This window comes from Trachemys scripta, chromosome 3, assembly GCF_013100865.1.
Source record: "Trachemys scripta elegans isolate TJP31775 chromosome 3, CAS_Tse_1.0, whole genome shotgun sequence".
NCBI lineage: Eukaryota > Metazoa > Chordata > Testudines > Emydidae > Trachemys > Trachemys scripta.
In genome coordinates, this window is record NC_048300.1 from 78,180,333 (window position 1) to 78,198,761 (window position 18,429).

Here is an 18,429-nt window from a genome sequence, read left to right on the forward strand (position 1 = left end):
AAGTTGAACCACTGGTCTGATCCTGTATGGGTATTCCTGTGTTTTTAGAAAAATATCTACTAGATAACTTTAACAAATTATAGACAGGAATAAGGAAGATGCTTCAGAGGACCAGTGTTTTATAACAGATGAGAGCTGGAATTACCCCAACTGTAATACAAGTGCATTTGAAACCTAGCCTGCTATGGCTTCTAAGACAATGAAGTAAGGAGGCAGTGAAACATATTGGTAGCAAGGTAACTCAAAGTTTATTCCCAGCTGAGCTCACAATTCTTGCAAAGCTGTTAGTTTAGTGCCTATGAGCAGTTCAAAACCTTGAGCATCTCCAGCATTACAACTGTCCGTCCTCCTTCTCTTCTGACTATCCCCTCCCTGCCATATATACCACTTAGAACCAATGATGTTCCTCATTTGTGATCGGGAAATATCAAAAATTTCGCTCTAGATAAGCTCCAGAAAGTTTCTATCTATCCAAAATGTACCTGAACTTTTGAAAGTCTCCCTACTTCCATGTTCTTCTTTCTTTTCTTTTAGTTATTATTATTATTGTTTGTTTGTTTGAGTACAGTAGGGCCTGGAGTCCCTAATCAGGGGTCAGATACCCATTGTGGTAGGTACTGTACTCACACATAATGAAAAGACAGTCACTGCCCAGAAGTGCTTATAATCTAACTATGAGATGCTTCAGGTGGAGTTTGGGGTGGGGATGGAGCACATGATAATGACGAGCCAAGTTATGAATAGTGTAATAAGCAGCAGTCACAGAAGACCAGGTGACTCACCATTGTCAAGCAATTTGTAGGCATCATTGGCACAGGTGGGCTTTAAGGGGAGGTTTGAAGGAGGATAATAATACCTGTGGCTTTTTAGCTCTTCCTTTCTTTGAAAGCCATCCCTTGCTTCAGTCTTCGCAGCTGCCGCATAATCTGTCCAGCTTCCTCTCCATGACTTCCTAACAGATCTTAGACTTCAAAATCCCACACCCAACTCCTATTAGTCCTACCAGTAGCTTTAGTGCTATTCCATTGGAGCTGACCTCACAGCTTGCTTGCTCACTCTCTCTCTGTTGGGCTCTAGCTGGATATGCTGTGCTTCTGGGCTTCCCCACTCTTATTGGAAAATCCTATAGAATTTAAAAGGGATTAACCCCAATAGGGTTCTATAGAAATTATTCTGAAAACCTAAAGAACTAAATTCTCTGCTGTACCCAGTACCCATTGGGGTATGGTGCAGAGGGAACTGATTGTGGCTCCCTGATTCTGGGGTCAGTTGTATGTCAGCTTGGGCTCCATCGTTCTCTAAAGTACATCTACTTTACAGTACATCTGCTGGCTATAATGCCCAAGGAGTCATCCGCTGCTGGAGAGTAGCCATACACACTCCCACCACCACTATTTCCCTTTGCTGGGGTAAAGTGAAACCGGCCCTGGTATAGGCAGTTTTAGGCCATGGCACTCCCCAGTGTTAGAGGAATCCAAATCCAAGGAGGTCTGGTGGCTTTCTGGCAACTCTGGGCAACTAGAGCAACACAACCGGGACAAAATAAATAAGATAATCGTACACATAGAATTTACTAGAAAACACAAATTTTTCTATAGGTCTGTTGAGCCATCTCATAGAATCCTGTAGCAGGGATATCATTTTCTGTTATGCTCTATCTGACTTTTCCATAAGGAGACAGAGTCCTCTCAGTATGCACTGCCCTGTCTAACTCTGGGAAAGTTCTGGAATTTATGAGACTTGTAAAATCAGCGCACTCATACAGGGATGCTGGAGGTGCTGCTGAGAGAGATTTCAGCAAGATGATCGCAGTATAGCAGGGGATCAGACAGAGGGAGAGAGGTTGAGTTCTCAAACATTGAAAGGCTCATTTGGTTTACTTTGAAATGTGGGTTATAAATTCAACCATCTCTAGAAGCTACAGGCCTGATCTTCAGCTATAGCCAACATAAGTGTCTTGGCAAAATCCATTAATTACTCGTAGATTGAAGAAGACAAGCAGAAAAAGATGGAATAGACAGAAAATGTGAGTTTGTGTCTGACCATTTACTGTCACAGTGTAAATTAATTGGTAGACCTGATTGAAAACCTGACAAAGCTGGTACACTGACAGAATGGGGACTGCAAATCATAACCTCGTACATTCTCTTTCAGCTTCTAGAATACTGTGTTAGGTGATGACGGTCATGAACAGCGTGCATACTATAAGCAGCAAAGTCACCAATTTGCTGGGTTAACCACTAAACCATAACTCAGTCCCTGTGGCATGGTGGTGGTTTGAAGTTTACAAGAGGAGAGGCAGCTTGCTGTGTCCAGTAAATGCAGCAGGTCAACAGAGGTCACACTGGATGCACTGATGTACATTTCCTTCTTGTTTCCATGTGCTGGCAAGCCCTAGTAACACAGTTAAGTTTATGTGGCTGTGTTGTGTATGAAGCAGCAATCTAACTGCACATTTCTTGGTTTTCGGAAGTTTGTGTGCAGGGATTGTGTGTTTGTAGGAAGGAGCATCTTAATTGTGTATTTCCTGAGTTTTGTACATTTGTTGGGAGTTGTTTTGTTTTGTTTTTTACCCTAACTTGTTTTCTGAAGGTCTAACATTTCAGTTTGTGGTTTGTTTGCTTGGATTTTTCAAGTCCCACATTCTGAAAGGGCATAAAGATAAGACGAATGTGTTTTGTGCTCACAACCTTAACTGCCTGTTAACAAATTTATTGCAAGTGATTGATGTTTTATTTAGAACAGGGGTCTCAAACTCAAATGACCAGGAGGGCCACATGAGGACTAGTACATTGGCCCGAGGGCCCCATTTACTGACACCTCCCGCCTGCCGCCTCAGCCCTGCCCCCACTCCACCCCTTCCATGAGGCCCCACCCCTGCCCTGCCTCTTCCCACCCCTTCCCTGCCCCCATGCCAACCCCTTCCCCGAAATCCACACCCCAACTCCACCCCCTCCCTGCCCCCAGGGGGTGCAGGAGGGGTGTGGGGTGTGGCGGGGGCTCAGGGCAGGGAGTTGGGGTATGGGGTACAGGAGGGGGAGGGGTGTGGCAGGGGGTCAGGGTGCAGGGGGTTGGGATGCAGGAGAGGTGCGGGGTGCAGCGGGGGGTTCAGGGCAGGGGGTTGGGGTGCAGGGTGCAGCAAGGGGTTCAGGGCAGGGGGTCGGGATGCAGGAGAGGTGCAGCAGGGGGCTCAGGGCAGTGGGTCAGGGTGCAGGAGGGGTTCGGCAGGGGGCTCAGGGCAGGGGGTTCGGCTGCAGGAGGAGTTTGAGGGGTGGGCTCTGGCCCGACGTGCACCAGGGGCAGGGCAGGCTCCCTGCCTGCCTGCCCTGCTCTGCGCCAGGAATGGGAAACCGTGGCCAATGGGAGCTGCTGGGGGCGGTGCCTGAAGCAACAGCCACACACACCCCTGCGCCCCTCTTTCCCCAGGTTCCGTCCCCTTCCCGGCACTAGGGCAGGGCAGGCAGGCAGGGAGCCTGCCCTGCCCCCGGTGCACGTTGGGCTGGAGCCGCTCTAGGTAAACGCTGGGGGAGGGCGTGGGGCCGTGAGGAGCTCGTGGGCCGCAGAAAATAACTCCGCGTGCCGCGTGTTTGAGACCCCTGATTTAAAGAACATAAGAAAAGGAATGTTGTAAGTAGTACAAATGTTGTACAGTAATCCTAAAGGATATATCAGTCATTAGTCTAACAAATGTGAGGTACTGGCTTTTCAATGCACTCCAGGTTCATCTGTTTCTCTCTCACTACGTAACTGAAGAAAGCATCCCACACTCTTCCAGCATTAGACCACCTCTTTCCTCAGGGCACCATGGCAGATGTGATCAGCTGACATGAACATGGATGGTTAATGAACTGCTCTCCACAACTATTGGCATTTCACAATTTGTGAAGTGTGATTGATCACATGGTATTGTTTCTGCTCCCTGATTGACTTATTTAGTGGATCCAGTAGAAAGCTACTAAAATCATCTGATCACAAAAGAACTTTGTTTTCCCATTATTGATCATGCCAAAAATTACACATCAGGGCACTTTTTAAACAGCAGAATGACAAATGGGAAATGGGGGATAGCAAATACAGTACTTTCAAGATTTTTGATTATTTTCGTGAATGCTGTCTGAATATTTTGAATAAAGGATAGTATGACAGTTCCTATGGTAATGGATCAAATTCAAGTCCTTTGTTTACAAATATATTGTTTTCAGGGCATGGATCATGTCTTTCTACAGGTTTGTACAGTACCTAGCACAATGGTTATTGGATCATTATCAGGCCCTTGGACATTACTCCAATATAAATAATAATTAATGATCCACCAGTTCTACTTTTGGCCCTTTGCACAAATAGAGGAAATATACCTGTTTCTTCCGGAAAATCGCCTTGCCTTCGTCCACCAGCCAAAGCTTTGCATTAAAATATTCTATGCTGTGTCTGCTCAGACATCTGCTGCTCTAAACAATTGGACAGATTGTAATCATCAGGCAATACAATAATGAAACATGAAGGAAAAAGTCGGTGACTGGCTGGTGAAGAAAATTGCACCCACAGGGAAGCTGCACAAGCTGGGATATTCACTGCTGAGGGAGGACAGGTAGTGAATGGAGTGCATCACTGTCTCTCTGCTACAAAGGTTCTGTTAGGGGCAGACAGTTTTAATTTACAGCTCATCTCACATTGACATCTCTCTTGCTGATTCTACTTCCTCTCTGGGCTGGCTCCCAGCAGAGCATGGTTGCAAGTACTTTGTGATGTTGTTCTTGCCCCTCTAAAATGACTTTCTGCCACAAAGCCTGCAATTCAGATGCACCAGCAGAATTTGAGGGCTGACTATAACCTATTGTTTAGCTGAATATAACCTATTGTTTGCTGCTATTTTTGGCAATGGGAAGAGTAAAAAGTTTTCAAAACCTTTATGCTGGTCTCAAGACCGTGGTCACTGCAATGCTACCAATCCCTGAGCTAACAGAAATTGCTCTCAGCACATTTCTCCCTTCCACTTTATTTCTGATCACTCACTCTGTTGTGGACTGAACTGCCAGTGGGTACTTAAGTATAGAAAACAGGAGGTTGAACAGTAGCCTGATCTAACAGGTTGCTAAGAGAGTAACCTAATTTACAACAGATGATGTTTATTATTACTTTCCATCCGTATCAGGAGGAAAAACTCTTCTTGGAAGAAAACAGCATGCAATCTTTCAGTTTTCTTGTAGCACGGGGCAAAATTTATTCAAATAAAATATGATTATTCACATAAAATAAGAACTGCCCCAAAAGTCCAGACAGAGCTTTAACCAAACCTAAGTTGAACTTTGGATAATTCTTTTCCCCCACAGTCTTTTACACTTTTGGCTATGCCAGTCTGTATTACTGGGTCCAGATAAGAACAGAAGTGGTTGTGATAAAATACCACTAATAAATTGGCATGCCCATGAGTTTTAGCCCAGTTTCAAAGACTCCAAAAGTTGGTTAGTTTGGGGTTCTTATCCAAACTAAATAATAATAATCCTTAGTAACTTATTTAACACTTTCAATCTTTATTATTATTATTCCCATAGCCCCTAGGAGCCCTAGCCATGGAACAGGACCCCATTGTGATAGGTAGTATACAGAGAACAAAAAGTCAGTCCCTGCCCCAAAGACCTTGCAATCTAATCTACAAAGTGTTTCTGATCTTTGCAATTTGCAAGAAATTTTTGAGATTGGTAAATTTGATTATTTCCATTTTATAGATGGGGAAACAGAGACAGGTAGATGTTAAGTAAATTGCCTCAGACCACAGAGGAAATTAGTATCAGAGTTAAGATTAAAGCTTCAGAATTCCAAGTTCCTAGGCCTGGACTCAAACCACTATGGAGTTCCATGGTGGTTGTGACATCATCAGCATAGCATATGCTTGGTCATTGCTTAAAGCAGTGGTCCCCAACCTTTTTCGTCTGGTGGGCGCCAGACGACGAGCCACGGAGGACCGTGGCGGCGGACGAGCATCCGCCGAAATGCTGCCGACAAACGACAACGTCAATAGGCGTCACTGCCGAAATGCCACCGACAAGCAGAGTCATCCAAAGGCATCACCGCCGAAATGCCGAAAAGTAGAGCCAACAATCTGCAATGGTCAGGAACCTGAAAAAGAAACAAATGGCAACACTAATATTCCTAGTGTGGCCAGTGCCTCCTCTTTGTCATGCTGTGTTGCCAACTATGAGATATTACCATGAATATCACAATATATGTTGTGTTTCTTGAGGCACCAATTCCTGAAGTCCTGTGATTTAAATGAGCATCTCAAGTATTTTTTGTAAGTTTCTTACCCACGTGATTGTGAAGAAAAGAATGAAAAAGGCTCGCAAAGGAGAAGGCAAATAAAAATAACCCAAAATGTATTATTTTAAAATCTCATGATTTTTAAGCAAAGATCATGATTTTTTGGAGCTTGACTCAAGATTTTTGAGAGTTTGGTGTTGGCAATACTGCATTCAGCATATTTTGCAATGGTTTTGGTTTATGGTATTTCATATTTGCAGATCATCTTTAATATATAAGTCTCACCGTGCTCCGAGTATAACAGATCTCGTACAGGTGTTTGCTTTTGGCCCAAATACTGAATAAAATAAAATTATAGTATGATGCCTGCCAATGTTTAGGTCTTTAAACCTAAAAATATTTCTCTCTCCACTTGGACACCTTTGATTCAGTTGTTACCCATTATATTCAACTGTGCCTTTGTCACCTGATGTCTATGGAGGTCAAGCTCTTTGTTACATTGGTTCAGTCCATTTGAAATCATCAGGGTTGTACCAAAGTAACTAATAGCAAAACTGGACTTTGTTATATTGTCTTTGGATCCCATAAAGGTAGCACCAGAAAACACAATGCTTACATACTAGTTTTGCCACTGGCACCTTCAGTTTTATCTGTGGTTTAATGAATAGACAAGGATAAAAATAACTAAATATGGAAATAGGCAATGTTAAAATTTAAAAACAAACCAAACAGAAAGGAAAAGACAATTATTACAAAACCAAATCAATTAATAGTATAAATTGTGGCAGTTAACAGAACTAAAATTAATTAATGGCATAGTGGGGGTGGGGTTTCTTATAAGATGTGGGCCAGTCAGCCAGATGGCCTTTGTTATATGTAGCCCTTTCCCCAACTCTTTATTTGTCTTTTGTTATAGATAGTCTGCTCCAAAGACATTACAAACTCTTTCTATATGCCTATAGAACTCTTACCACATTTTGAGTGCTACTGTAACAAAAATAGATAATAACTAATATAGGTCACATATTAGGATTAACCCATTTACTAGTAATATCTCCTTGAACCTTACCTCACAGACATAAAGACAGTTCATTATATTCCCTCCCAGGAATAGTTTAACGAGTACATTGCCCTTTTATGCTACAACCATTGTTAAAAGCCCAAAGTGTGCATTTCTCCTTTGAATCAGTTTAGACAACGATGGCACATTTGAGTCATTTCCATAACTTACTCATGTGCTGGTGGTATAGATATAGATTTATGTGATATATATTATGCATACAACTCAAGTAGTGGTTATTGTTATCAAATGCATCCATTTATTCACACCCTACACACTGTTGTAATAATCTTTGTACAAAATATGTTTTGTGAGGTATCATTGGATAACTAATAAGAATAAATGGACACAAATCGGACTTTAGGAATGGTAACATACAAAAGCCAGTAAGTGAACACTTCAGTCTCCCTGGTCATTCTATTACAGATTTAAAAGTCACTATTATTGAACAAAAAAACTTCAGAAACAGACTTCAAAGAGAAACAGCAGAACTAAAATCCATTTGCAAATTTAACACCTTTAATCTGGGCTTGAATAGGGACTGGGAGTGGCTGGCTCATTACAGAAGCAGCTTTTCCTCTCCTGGAATTGACACCGCCTCATCTATTATTGGGAGTGGACTATATCCACCCTTTTTGAATTGGCCGTCAACACTGGTTCTCCACTTGTGAAGTAACTCCCTTCTCTCCATGTGTCAGTATATAATACCTGCATCTGTAACTTTCACTCTATGCATCTGAAGAAGTGAGGTTTTTACCCACGAAAGCTTATGCCCAAATAAATCTGTTAGTCTTTAAGGTGCCACCAGGTTCCTTGTTGTTTTAATAACTCATTGATCAATATCATGATACAGTGTGTGTAGCAACATTATCTGTAAAGTTATGAACATAAGCTGAAATCATGACTGAAGTGTGTTTACAAGGTAAGTGTGGGGAGTGGGTCAACCTGTTTCTCAAAGACAAATGACAAGCTGACACCTTTAGCCAAGTGTCATCAAAGTTGATGGGCAATCACCTATTAAGTGGCCATTTTTGGCAAGGAGGGGTGCAGGAACAAACAGATCAGCATCTTAGCAAACAATAGCATGAAACCTCTTTCACCATGAAACTTCATGACTCCTTCCTCACAGAGAGAATGAACTTTATCTAGGGGTAACCCTCAGGAAAAAGCATTTCAAAGGGGGACTGAACTATAAAGTGAGGGGTAAAACCACCCCAAGCTCTCTCTCCCTATCCATCTCTCTCTTTCATCTAAGAAGACAGAAGAAACAGCCTTTGGACTTTGGGAACAGATCCTGGCCTCAGAGTTTGGTCAACAATATTACTGAAAACACGTGGTAAGGCACTTCACCTTGAACCAAGTCTAGTTTGTTAAGTTTTAGTACTAGGAAGTGTGTTATCTTTATTTCTCTTGTAAACGTTTCTGACTTTAATGCCTCATTACTTCTACTCACTTAAAACGTATCTCCTTGTAGTTACATTTGTTTTATTCTTTAGCCAAAACTAATTCAGTGTTGTGAACTGTGTGGGTATCTCCATTTAGGGTAACAAGCTGTTGTATATTGATCCCCTTACAGGGACAATGGATCTAATATATCTGGACTGTCTAGGAGAGGGCTGGACAGTGCAGAGCTCATGTTTTGAGGGGAAATCTGGGGCTGGAAGTATGTTGGGGACACTGTGCAAATGGTAACCAAGGCTGGTGGAAACCAGTGTGTGACTGATGCATGGCTGGCATGCTGCAATTATACACAGACACTCTGGGTGTTACCTGCCTGCTAGCAGGCTGTTTGTGAGCCTCACAGGTGGGAGCTACAGCAGCAAGACATTGGGAGGCACCCAAGGTTACAGGTCAGTGGTGACACAATCCCACACTGGTCTGGATTGCACCCCAGAATGTGATGGCTATTAAATCCCGTAAGAAGTTTATCTTTCAGCTTGGTTATGTACATGCCTTTGTGACCTTCTGAGATTTCACAAGAGATCATTGCAGGCTTAGCACTAGGAAGAGTCCCACAGACCTGTTTAATGGAGTGCCTGTTCTCCTCTCCTAGCATATCAGAATTCAATACAACTCACTGGTCCCAATTTGGTCCATGTTTACATTGCTATAACCTGCTCCTCTTGTAGTCATACTAAACACATATAACTACTTCTCTTTTAGACTTCTTGTTCTTGAAGTCACGTTATTTACAGCCACAAAAATGTGCATGCTTCTCTGTTTCTGTGAAGCATCAGTGACATCCAGTGGCTAGTTATGCAGATGCTAATATTTGTGTATTCACTTCCAGGATGTTTACTGGAGGATATATTTACTCCCTCCTTCTCTTTTCTAAAGATGGAAGCCAGCAATCATTTGGGTAGCCTTGCTCCTGTACTACATAGTATATTAAAGCACATAGGGCTAGTTTCTCAGCCACGGTTCTATCCACTTTGTGCTGTCTGAGGATTTGGCCAGCTAAGCTGTTCCCCTGCAGAGGGGAAATCTCAACTGGCATAAAGCTAGCATAATTCTTATGCCCATCTCTCCCACTCTGTCATAGGGGGCATGTCAGGAAGGGACAGGGCCTACAGCAATTTTCAGGTGGCCCTTTAGGAACCATAGATAGCTGTCATAGGGCAGAGCATCTCCTTGTCTGCTCTGATTTCTGTCAGGGGTAGGGCCAGGGCAGCTTGAGAATCAATGCACTACAACCAGTTCCCTGATCCCCCCTCTTCACTCCAGCCTGCACTAAGTGTTTCTGGCTGAAGAGAATCTGGCCCATGAATTACCCTTGATGAAAAGGGGCCCAATCTTACAACATTTTAATGTGTTTTACACATAAAACATGTTTTAAAAGTTGCAAAACTGTCCCATTTTCATATGTGAAGAATAATTTTACATAAATCCACTATACCTTTTAACAAATATATAAGAAATTATAAGAAAACAAAAAAACAGACCAAATCAATGTCAGTTAAATTCTATGGTCCAGATTTAAATTGCACATCAGTTGGGGAATTCAGCAACCTTAATTCTTCATCTGGCTCATATGGGCCCTGATTCATCAAGATGCTAAAGCACAGATTAACTTTAAGCATTAGTGGAATCTCACTGGCCCCAGTGGAACTACTCATGTGTCTAAAGTTAGGTACATGCTTAAGTATCTTGCTGAACCAGGGTCTTGGGCCTTATCCTGCTGTAATTAAAATCAATGGAAAAATCCCTATAGACCTCAATGTGCAGGCTTGGACCCACAGAACTAACTCCTGCTCACTTTACTCACATGAGTAGACCCACTGCCATGTGCTTTGCAGTCAACAGAAGACAATGGATGCAAGTGAAGTATTAGTCGGAAACATCTTTCTTTGCTTTGAACTTAAGATTCTTAATTAGAGTTCAGTTTTTAGACATCTACAGGAAGTAGCCAAAATAGAATTTGTCTTTAACAATGTGGGCAGACAGCCAAGCGTTGCAGTGGCAAAAATGTCATTTTGTTAAGGGAATGCACTCAAAGCAATGCGTCAGCACCAAGTACATCATTTTGTTTAATGTTATCTACGTTTCCTGGAGGTTCTTGGTAGCCTACGCATCTCCCATGAATTAATTTTAGTATCTCTATCCCTGCATGCAGCATGCTGTTGTATTTCTACCCTTTATCCTAAATTGTATGCAATGTCCCTGGCAAGTAATGCTTTTTAGTAAAAATAACACCCAGAGAAACCTTAAGACTGAGACAGGAGGTTACATGGTTTCTTTACTTCCTCATTTAACTAATGTACATTGGAATGGAAGCATTTCCAAGATAGTAGATTAGTCATTAGCAGCCCTCAGGAAAGTGATGATTCAGTTATACTAAACATTATTTATTATATCAATGTGTATCCCTTAAAGTGTCCTCTGCTCAGGGATGTGAAGTGACACTGGGATCTTTAAAAGCTATCAGCCTCTGTGCAATCTGTAAGTATGGTACCTCTTTTCCCCCCCCCAACCTTCCTACTTTGGCAATGTGTTACCGGTACAAAATTCTCTGTTACTCACACACTCTAGGGGCACTCACCTTTACCCTGTTCCTAGGGCTCAAGGTGTAATCCTCTTAATTTAGGCACCCACCCCTACCCAGTTCCCAGGGCTCAGGCGTAACCCTGCTGGTTTGCAGGCCCTTTTACCAGTGAAAGAGCTTTACACAGTAATATCCGTATCCTCTATTTATTAACAATTACCAAAAACAGAATGCACACGTTACACATACAGTGCTCACCACTCCCAATAAAACAGATTAACTTTTCCCTGCTGGCCAGTCAGGATCAGGTCCATTTGGGGGACTCCAGTTTCTGCATGGTGTCATTAGCAGAGTGGTGAGGTCTGGCAGTTCTGATCTTTGGGGCTGTGTCCTGGAGTTGGTTCCCAAAGAACTTCCTTTTGGATCCCAGTTTATATAGCGAAATTTGAGTCCTTTTTAGCTCTACCTTAACCAATCATTATACTAAAATTTTACTAACCAATCCTAACATAGTGTAACAAAATTCTCTAACCAATCCTATCCCACCACCTTAATTAATTTACACCTAGCAAAATTATGTAACGGATAGAAACAATTAAAGAACCAGAGACCATACAGATAAACAATAGGGAAGTGGGGACAAAACAATAAAGAAATGAGGATTTCACAACCACAACTATTGATAAGTGCTTTCTTGACAGACAGAATGCTATCAAATTAAGTTTTCTTTAACCATCTTAAGATCTGTTTCTTTATCTCGTGATAGAGTGGGTGCCATTAGGAAGGATCTCCTTCTTAACAGCCTGATATTACATTGTTTTAATGTCATTTGGATGGAATGTGAGGATGTGACTTCCTGCTTCTCAGCCAATGGCTGCTGTTTGGCTGCTCTTTTAATCTGACTGCAGATGAAGGCCTTAACCGTACAACTGTGCTGATTCTGAAGTGTTATTTAAATGACTTTCAGATACCTCATCTTCAGTCCCTCGAAGGGTCCCATGAAAGAGAGGCATATATTTAGCCGTTGTCACCGAGGACTGCAGATTAAACAGAGTCAGAAGGTTCCCACAAGAGTTTATTAAAAGCACCATTTCCCTACAATTTGGAATGGATGATGTGTAATGGCATTTAAAAAACAGTCCAGCTATGCCTGCAGATGATTGAAAATCAAAGAATGAGAACAACAACACGAGTAAAGCAAGGGAAAAAGGAAGAGGGATGGACCAGAGGCTTATAACAGAAATGTACTGTAGTCATGGTAAAAAAGTAGTGGCAGAAAAGATACCTTCAGACGACTCATTGTAATGTCTGATTCACCCACATCTATGGTAGGACTGTCTATCCTCACCATTTTTCTACATTTTTGTAATACCTCCATTCCATCGCACCACTCCCATTGAGTAGCACCACTTTGGGTGTTGATGGTCTAGTTTAGTGGACTAGGGCAGAATCAGTATCAGCTCACTATGACTCTCTTAACTATTTTGCCTCAGTTCTTATGGATAAATTGTGAGGTTCCCATGGAGTGTTTATTATTGTATATTTATATTATACTAGCACCCAGAGACCTCAGTCAGGATCAAGGCCCTCACCAATGTACAAACACAAAAAAAAATGCATTCCTTACCCACATAGCATTTTAATGACAAGTGAGGATGCAAATACAGAACACATCTTTTGGGTTGGATTCCAATCTGGTAAAGCCACTCTAGAACTGGAATGTGCCTTGAGTATGTTACATACTGGAGAGTCTGGAATTAGACCCAATTTTCATAGGAGATTGGTATCCAGAGTCATAAGTTAAAGGTTAAACAGATGGCTCTAATGGTGTCACAAGTTGACTGGCCCCTGTAATAGGGAGCAGGTTCTAATGAACTTGGACTAATTATCTGCTGCCCAATTGGGCTTGAGGGAAGGCACCTGTGTTTTATAAAGGACCAAACATCAGCCAACAACCAGCTGCAGTTGTCTCCTTCTTTATATGGTTCAGGTGCCTTCCCTAAAACAAAGTTGGGCAGTGAACCTGCTCTCTCTTAAAGGGGCCAATCTGACACCAACCTTAGAGCCCTCTATATAACAGAAATGCACATATATCTTTAACATATGACTCTAGATACCTTCCTCCTATGAAAGTTGGGTCTAACTGGGATGCATGGGAACCTTGTGCCTCTTAAAGGGGCCAGTCACCCTCTGATAGTTGGACATTCTTGTTGTCATATCCAGAAGCAGAGGTAAAGCCTGCCTATCTTTGCCCTAGTAGAATATGGTCAAAAATCACTGCCCTAAATTGTCTAGGACCAGAAACCTCATGTACATTGGAGAACTGAACCTGAGTTAGGGCACCAGGCCAAATACGAAGGGTGGGCAATGCTTAATTTGTGCCAGGCTGAACCCTGCCACCTCTAGGCTTGGCAGTTCATAGCCCCAGTCTGCTTGCTGAGTCAGTTATTAAAGTTAAAAAAAAATTTGGAGCCCCAGGCACCTCTTTCATTAGCTCTTAAGCACGGAAGGGAGTGGGGGGGTGTTCACACTAGCCAGGCTAGTCTGAGTTCAGATCTGCTGCAGTTTCGTCCCGTGTCTGCACTAGCGCTGTACTATACCACTGCCCTCACACGTCTCGTTAATATCTGCCCCGCCGCGCTTCGTGCATCTCCTGCTGGGAGCTTTTGAACGGGACAGCAGCCACCCAAGCACTGCAGTGGAGGAGACGGGCGGGCCGCAGGGTGGTTAATCCGCCTTGTGTGGAGGAAGACTGGCTGTAACATCCCAGCTGGGGCGCTCCTCTTGATTCAGACTCGTCGCGTCCCGCGCTGATCTAGACCCTCAGGGAACGGTGCAGGATTCTCCCCAAGTTTCGCCGAATTCGGATTCCGAACGTGTAGACGTAGCAGTGGGGGCGGTGCCCCCCCCTCGCTGCAGTGACGCCCGGAGCCGCTAGGGGCCGCGTTCGCCTGTGGCGGCTACTCCCGGCTCGGAGGCGGCGCCTCGTCGGTGTCGCGCCCGCCGCGTTGCCATGTTGGCGGAAGAGCCGCCGCTGCCGCCCGCAGCTCGGGGAGCCGGGAGCCGGCGCGGAGAGGAGGGGCCCGGGGCCGGCCCGCGCGCGGGGATGGAGGCGAGGGGCATGTGCCTGCCCCGCGGGCCCGGAAACCTCTGCTTCGACAAGGACGAGTTCATGAAGGTGCCGCGTCGCGGGGGGTGACCGGGCCGGATCGGGCCGGGTGGCGGGGGGTCCCCCTGGGGCGGCGCGGGGGTGTCTGTCCCTGCGCTGGCTGTGGGGAGCAGTCGGGGGGGGGCGTGTTCCAGGCGTGAGCGGGGCCTGCCGGACTGCCCAGCGGCGCAGTGACGGGTCCCCTGCTGCCGGGTTGCTGCTACACCGGCCGAGCTGCGCAGGGCGATGTGTGTGGGGCGGGTTCATCTCGGCCGGGCCCCCTGGGGCAGCTGGCAGAGGGGACAGGTCCCCACTCCTTTCCTAGGGCTCAGAGGGGGGAAGCTCGTTGTTAATTAGCGGATTTCCATCCCCGTGGGCTTTGCATTAGTTCACCAGACTCGAGCTGTAGCTTGGCTTGGGTGCCATTGCCTTGGGTGCCCTTCTGTACCCCGCCATGGGGCAAGGCCTGCTTCAAACCCTAATCCCGCAATCAACGTAGCAGCCCGAACTGTGGTGGCTTTGAGCACCCACAACTGAGCGATAGGCTGGTATGGTGATGGTTGTAGCTCAGTTAGGTAGACAGTGGAAGCCTATACCACTAACCTCAAAAGCTGAAGTCTGAGTATTGAGATAGGCATCAGGTGTCCTACTTCTATTCTGCTTAGGTTTTTGTACCATCACCTGAGTGCCTTTCAGTTAGTGCTTTAAGCAGCATGACTAATGTTTGTCACGTTTGCTCTCTCATCCTCTCCCCTGGGGTGGAAATGTGTGTTTTGGAATTCATGTTTACATATATACACACACACACCCACAACACCCACTTTGCACATGGAGCACATGCTGGGAATGGGCGAGAGGGGATGGATCTTTTGATGATTACTTGTTCTGTTCATTCCCTCTGAAGCACCGCTGGCATTGGCCGCTGTCGGAAGACAGGACACTGGGCTAGAGGGACCATTGGTCTGACTCAGTGTGGACGTTCTTATGTTACGTTAAGGTGGTGAGGATTATGGTGATCATAGGCGTGTGCAGCACATTTCATTAGGGTGTGCACCCAGGGAATTTTTTTTTTAGGCAAACATCATAAAGGTTGGGGTGTGGGAGGGGGTGCTGTGTGCAGGAAGGGGCTCAGGGCAAGGGATTGGGGCAGAGGAGGGGTGTAGGGTGTATTGGGGGCTCAGGGAAGGGGGTTGGGGTGCAGGAGGGGTGCGGCAGGGGGCTCAGGATGGAGTTGGGGTGCAGGAGGGGGCTCAGGACAGGAAGTTAGGGTGCAGGAGGGTAGGCTGTTTGCAGGCAGGCCCGGGGCTGGGGATCTGGGGTCCCCCGTTCCGGCAGGCAGGCTCGGGGGCCAGGCTGGGCAGAGGCAGCCGGGGCAGATTGCAGTAGGGCTGGGGTGGATCGCAGCAGGGCTGGGCTGCTCTCAGGGCTGGACTCAAGGCTGAGGGTGCCGGGCCAGAGCCCCCGAACAGCACCGGGGAGCTGAGCTTGCAGACGGGCTGCAGGGGGGCCTGTGGGCCGGGCTTGCCCCCTGCCCCGGGCCTGCTGGCTCCCGGGCCCCACTTAAGGTGGGCTGGACTCAGGGGTGACCAGACCCCCCCAGGTGGTGCACGGGCCCCTGGCCAGCGTGGGGAGTCGCAGGCGGGTGGGGCCCTGGGCGCTGGAGGGGGGCAGCTACCTTGGGAGGAGGGGGGCTGTGGCAGCATCCCCGCAAGCCCCACAGGCCACCTTAAGCAGCTGTGTTGGTGCTGCCGGGTGGGAGGCTGCCAGTGAGCACATGGGGCTGTTAAAACAGCCAGCCCAGCCCTGGGAAAGGGGAGCCCGGCACAACAGGGTGCAGGCCAGGGGCTCAGGGCAGGGACGGGGGGGGTGCAGGAGGGGTTTGGGCTCCAGCCCGGCACCGCTTACCTGCAGCGGTGCGCTCCCTGCCTGCCAGTGCCCTACGCCGCTCACCACATCCCTGCGCAGCCCCAAGTGGCGGGGGCAGCACAGGGCTCTGCGTGCTGCCCTTGCCACGCCTCCAGGTACCTCCCCTGAAGCTCCCGTTGGCCGCGGTTCCCTGTTCCCGGCCAATGGGAGCTTCTGGAGGCAGTGCCTGGAGCAACCCCCCGGTCCTAGAGATATGGTGCCCTGATGGCCGCTTTGAAAGCAGCGCGGGGCCTGCGGCACCATGGGGGGGCAAATCCCCTGGGCCGGATCCAAAGCCCTGAGGGGCTGGATCCGGATCCGGCCCATGGGCATTAGGGTGTGCCCGGGCATTAGGGTGTGCCCAGGCACACCTGGCACACCCCGTGCGCACGCCTATGATGGTGATCCTTCGTTCCTGTGGGAGTTCATGCCACAGTCTTGGGCTGGCCCCTGGGAAAGCTTTGTCTCCTGGACACAAACTTCCCCTTTATTGTAGAAAATTCCACTATGTCAGAGGAGTGAAGTTGTTGACCACAATCTTGTAGATAGTGGACCAAGCCCATTGAGTATTTTGAAGATTGAGACCTTGATTCTATATTATTTGGGAAGTTAGAAACGATTGTTTTTCTTAGTAGTCGCTGCTTGTTTTTCTTTGGGACAACTTGTTCTTCATCCTTTCTGGGGTGATAGGGAGCGGGGGGAAGAGGGGAAGCAAATGTTGTTGAGAGGTGATAGGCAGAAGAACTTTTGAAAAACTTGAAATTGGTTTTCAGGATAACTTGGATAACTGAGATGCCCTCTCTGGGCTTTGCCCTCTGAATACAGACCCCTGGAATCACCCATAGTGATAGCTGAAGCACTTTTTGTTGTGAGGGCAAACGAAGCTTGTTTGCAGTGTTGCCAATGTTTGCAATTGTATTTCCAGTCTTGCAATATTTGATGGTTTTCATAAAGCTCCAGCTCTGGGTGGCACATGAATCTACTACTTCGTTTGTTAAGCTTTGACTATATTATGGACTTTTACACAAAACTTCTACAGTGCTACCGCCATTTCAGCTCTGTGGGTTTTAGAGTGGCAATAACAGACTTTCACTTTGGGAAAAGGGAGTTTTGGTTGGATTGAGCAACAAAATGGCAAATGAAATTTAATGCGGATAAATGTAAAGTAATGCACATTGGAAAAAAAATAATCCCAAATATATATTCAATATGATGGAGGCTAATTTAGCTACAACTAATCAGGAAAGCGATCTTGGAGTCATTTTGGATAGTTGTTCTTTGAAGACGTCCACGCAGTGTGCAGCGGCAGTCAAAAAAGCAAACAGGATGTTAGGAATCATTAAAAAAGGGATAGAGAATAAGACTGAGAATATCTTATTGCCCTTCTATAAATCCACGGTACGCCCACATCTTGAATACTGCGTACAGAGGTAGTCTCCTCATCTCAAAAAAGATATACTGGCATTAGAAAAGGTTCAGAGAAAGGCAACTAAAATGATTAGGGGTTTGGAACGGGTCCCATATGAGGAGAGATTGAAGAGGCTAGGACTTTTTAGCTTGGAAAAGAGGAGACTAAGGGGGGATATGATAGAGGTATATAAAATCATGAGTGGTGTGGAGAAAGTTAATGAGGAAAAGTTATTTACTTGTTCCCATAATATAAGAACTTGGGGCCACCAAATGAAATTAACGGGCAGCAGGTTTAAAACAAATAAAGGGAAGTTCTTCACACAGTGCACAGTCAACCTGTGGAACTCCTTGCCTGAGAAGGTTGTGAAGGCTAGGACTATAACAGGGGTTAAAAGAGAGCTAGATAAATTCATAAAAAGAACAGGAGTACTTGTGGCACCTTAGAGACTAACCAATTTATTTGAGCATAAGCTTTCGTGGGCTACAACCAATGTAGTGGGCCCACGAAAGCTTATGCTCAAATAAATTGGTTAGTCTCTAAGGTTCCACAAGTACTCCTGTTCTTTTTGAAGATACAGACTAACACGGCTGCTACTCTGAAACCTGAGAGAAATTCATAGAGGTTAAGTCCATTAATGGCTATTGGCCAGGATGGGTAAGGAATGA

General features: G+C 45.7%; 1 protein-coding gene across 2 annotated transcripts in view; it reads left to right on the forward strand.

The window, feature by feature from the left end:
* Nucleotides 1-14,304: 14,304 nt before the first annotated feature.
* Nucleotides 14,305-18,429, forward strand: part of COG2 (component of oligomeric golgi complex 2) — a 42,360-nt gene continuing 38,235 nt past the window's right edge. The window contains exon 1 of one of the 2 annotated variants that reach the window (XM_034765135.1): nt 14,305-14,478. In XM_034765135.1, coding sequence (XP_034621026.1) covers nt 14,314-14,478 — 165 coding nt within the window. In that variant the 5' untranslated portion in view covers nt 14,305-14,313. The remainder of the gene's footprint in view (nt 14,479-18,429) is intronic. The other variant, XM_034765136.1, reaches the window with a different exon arrangement.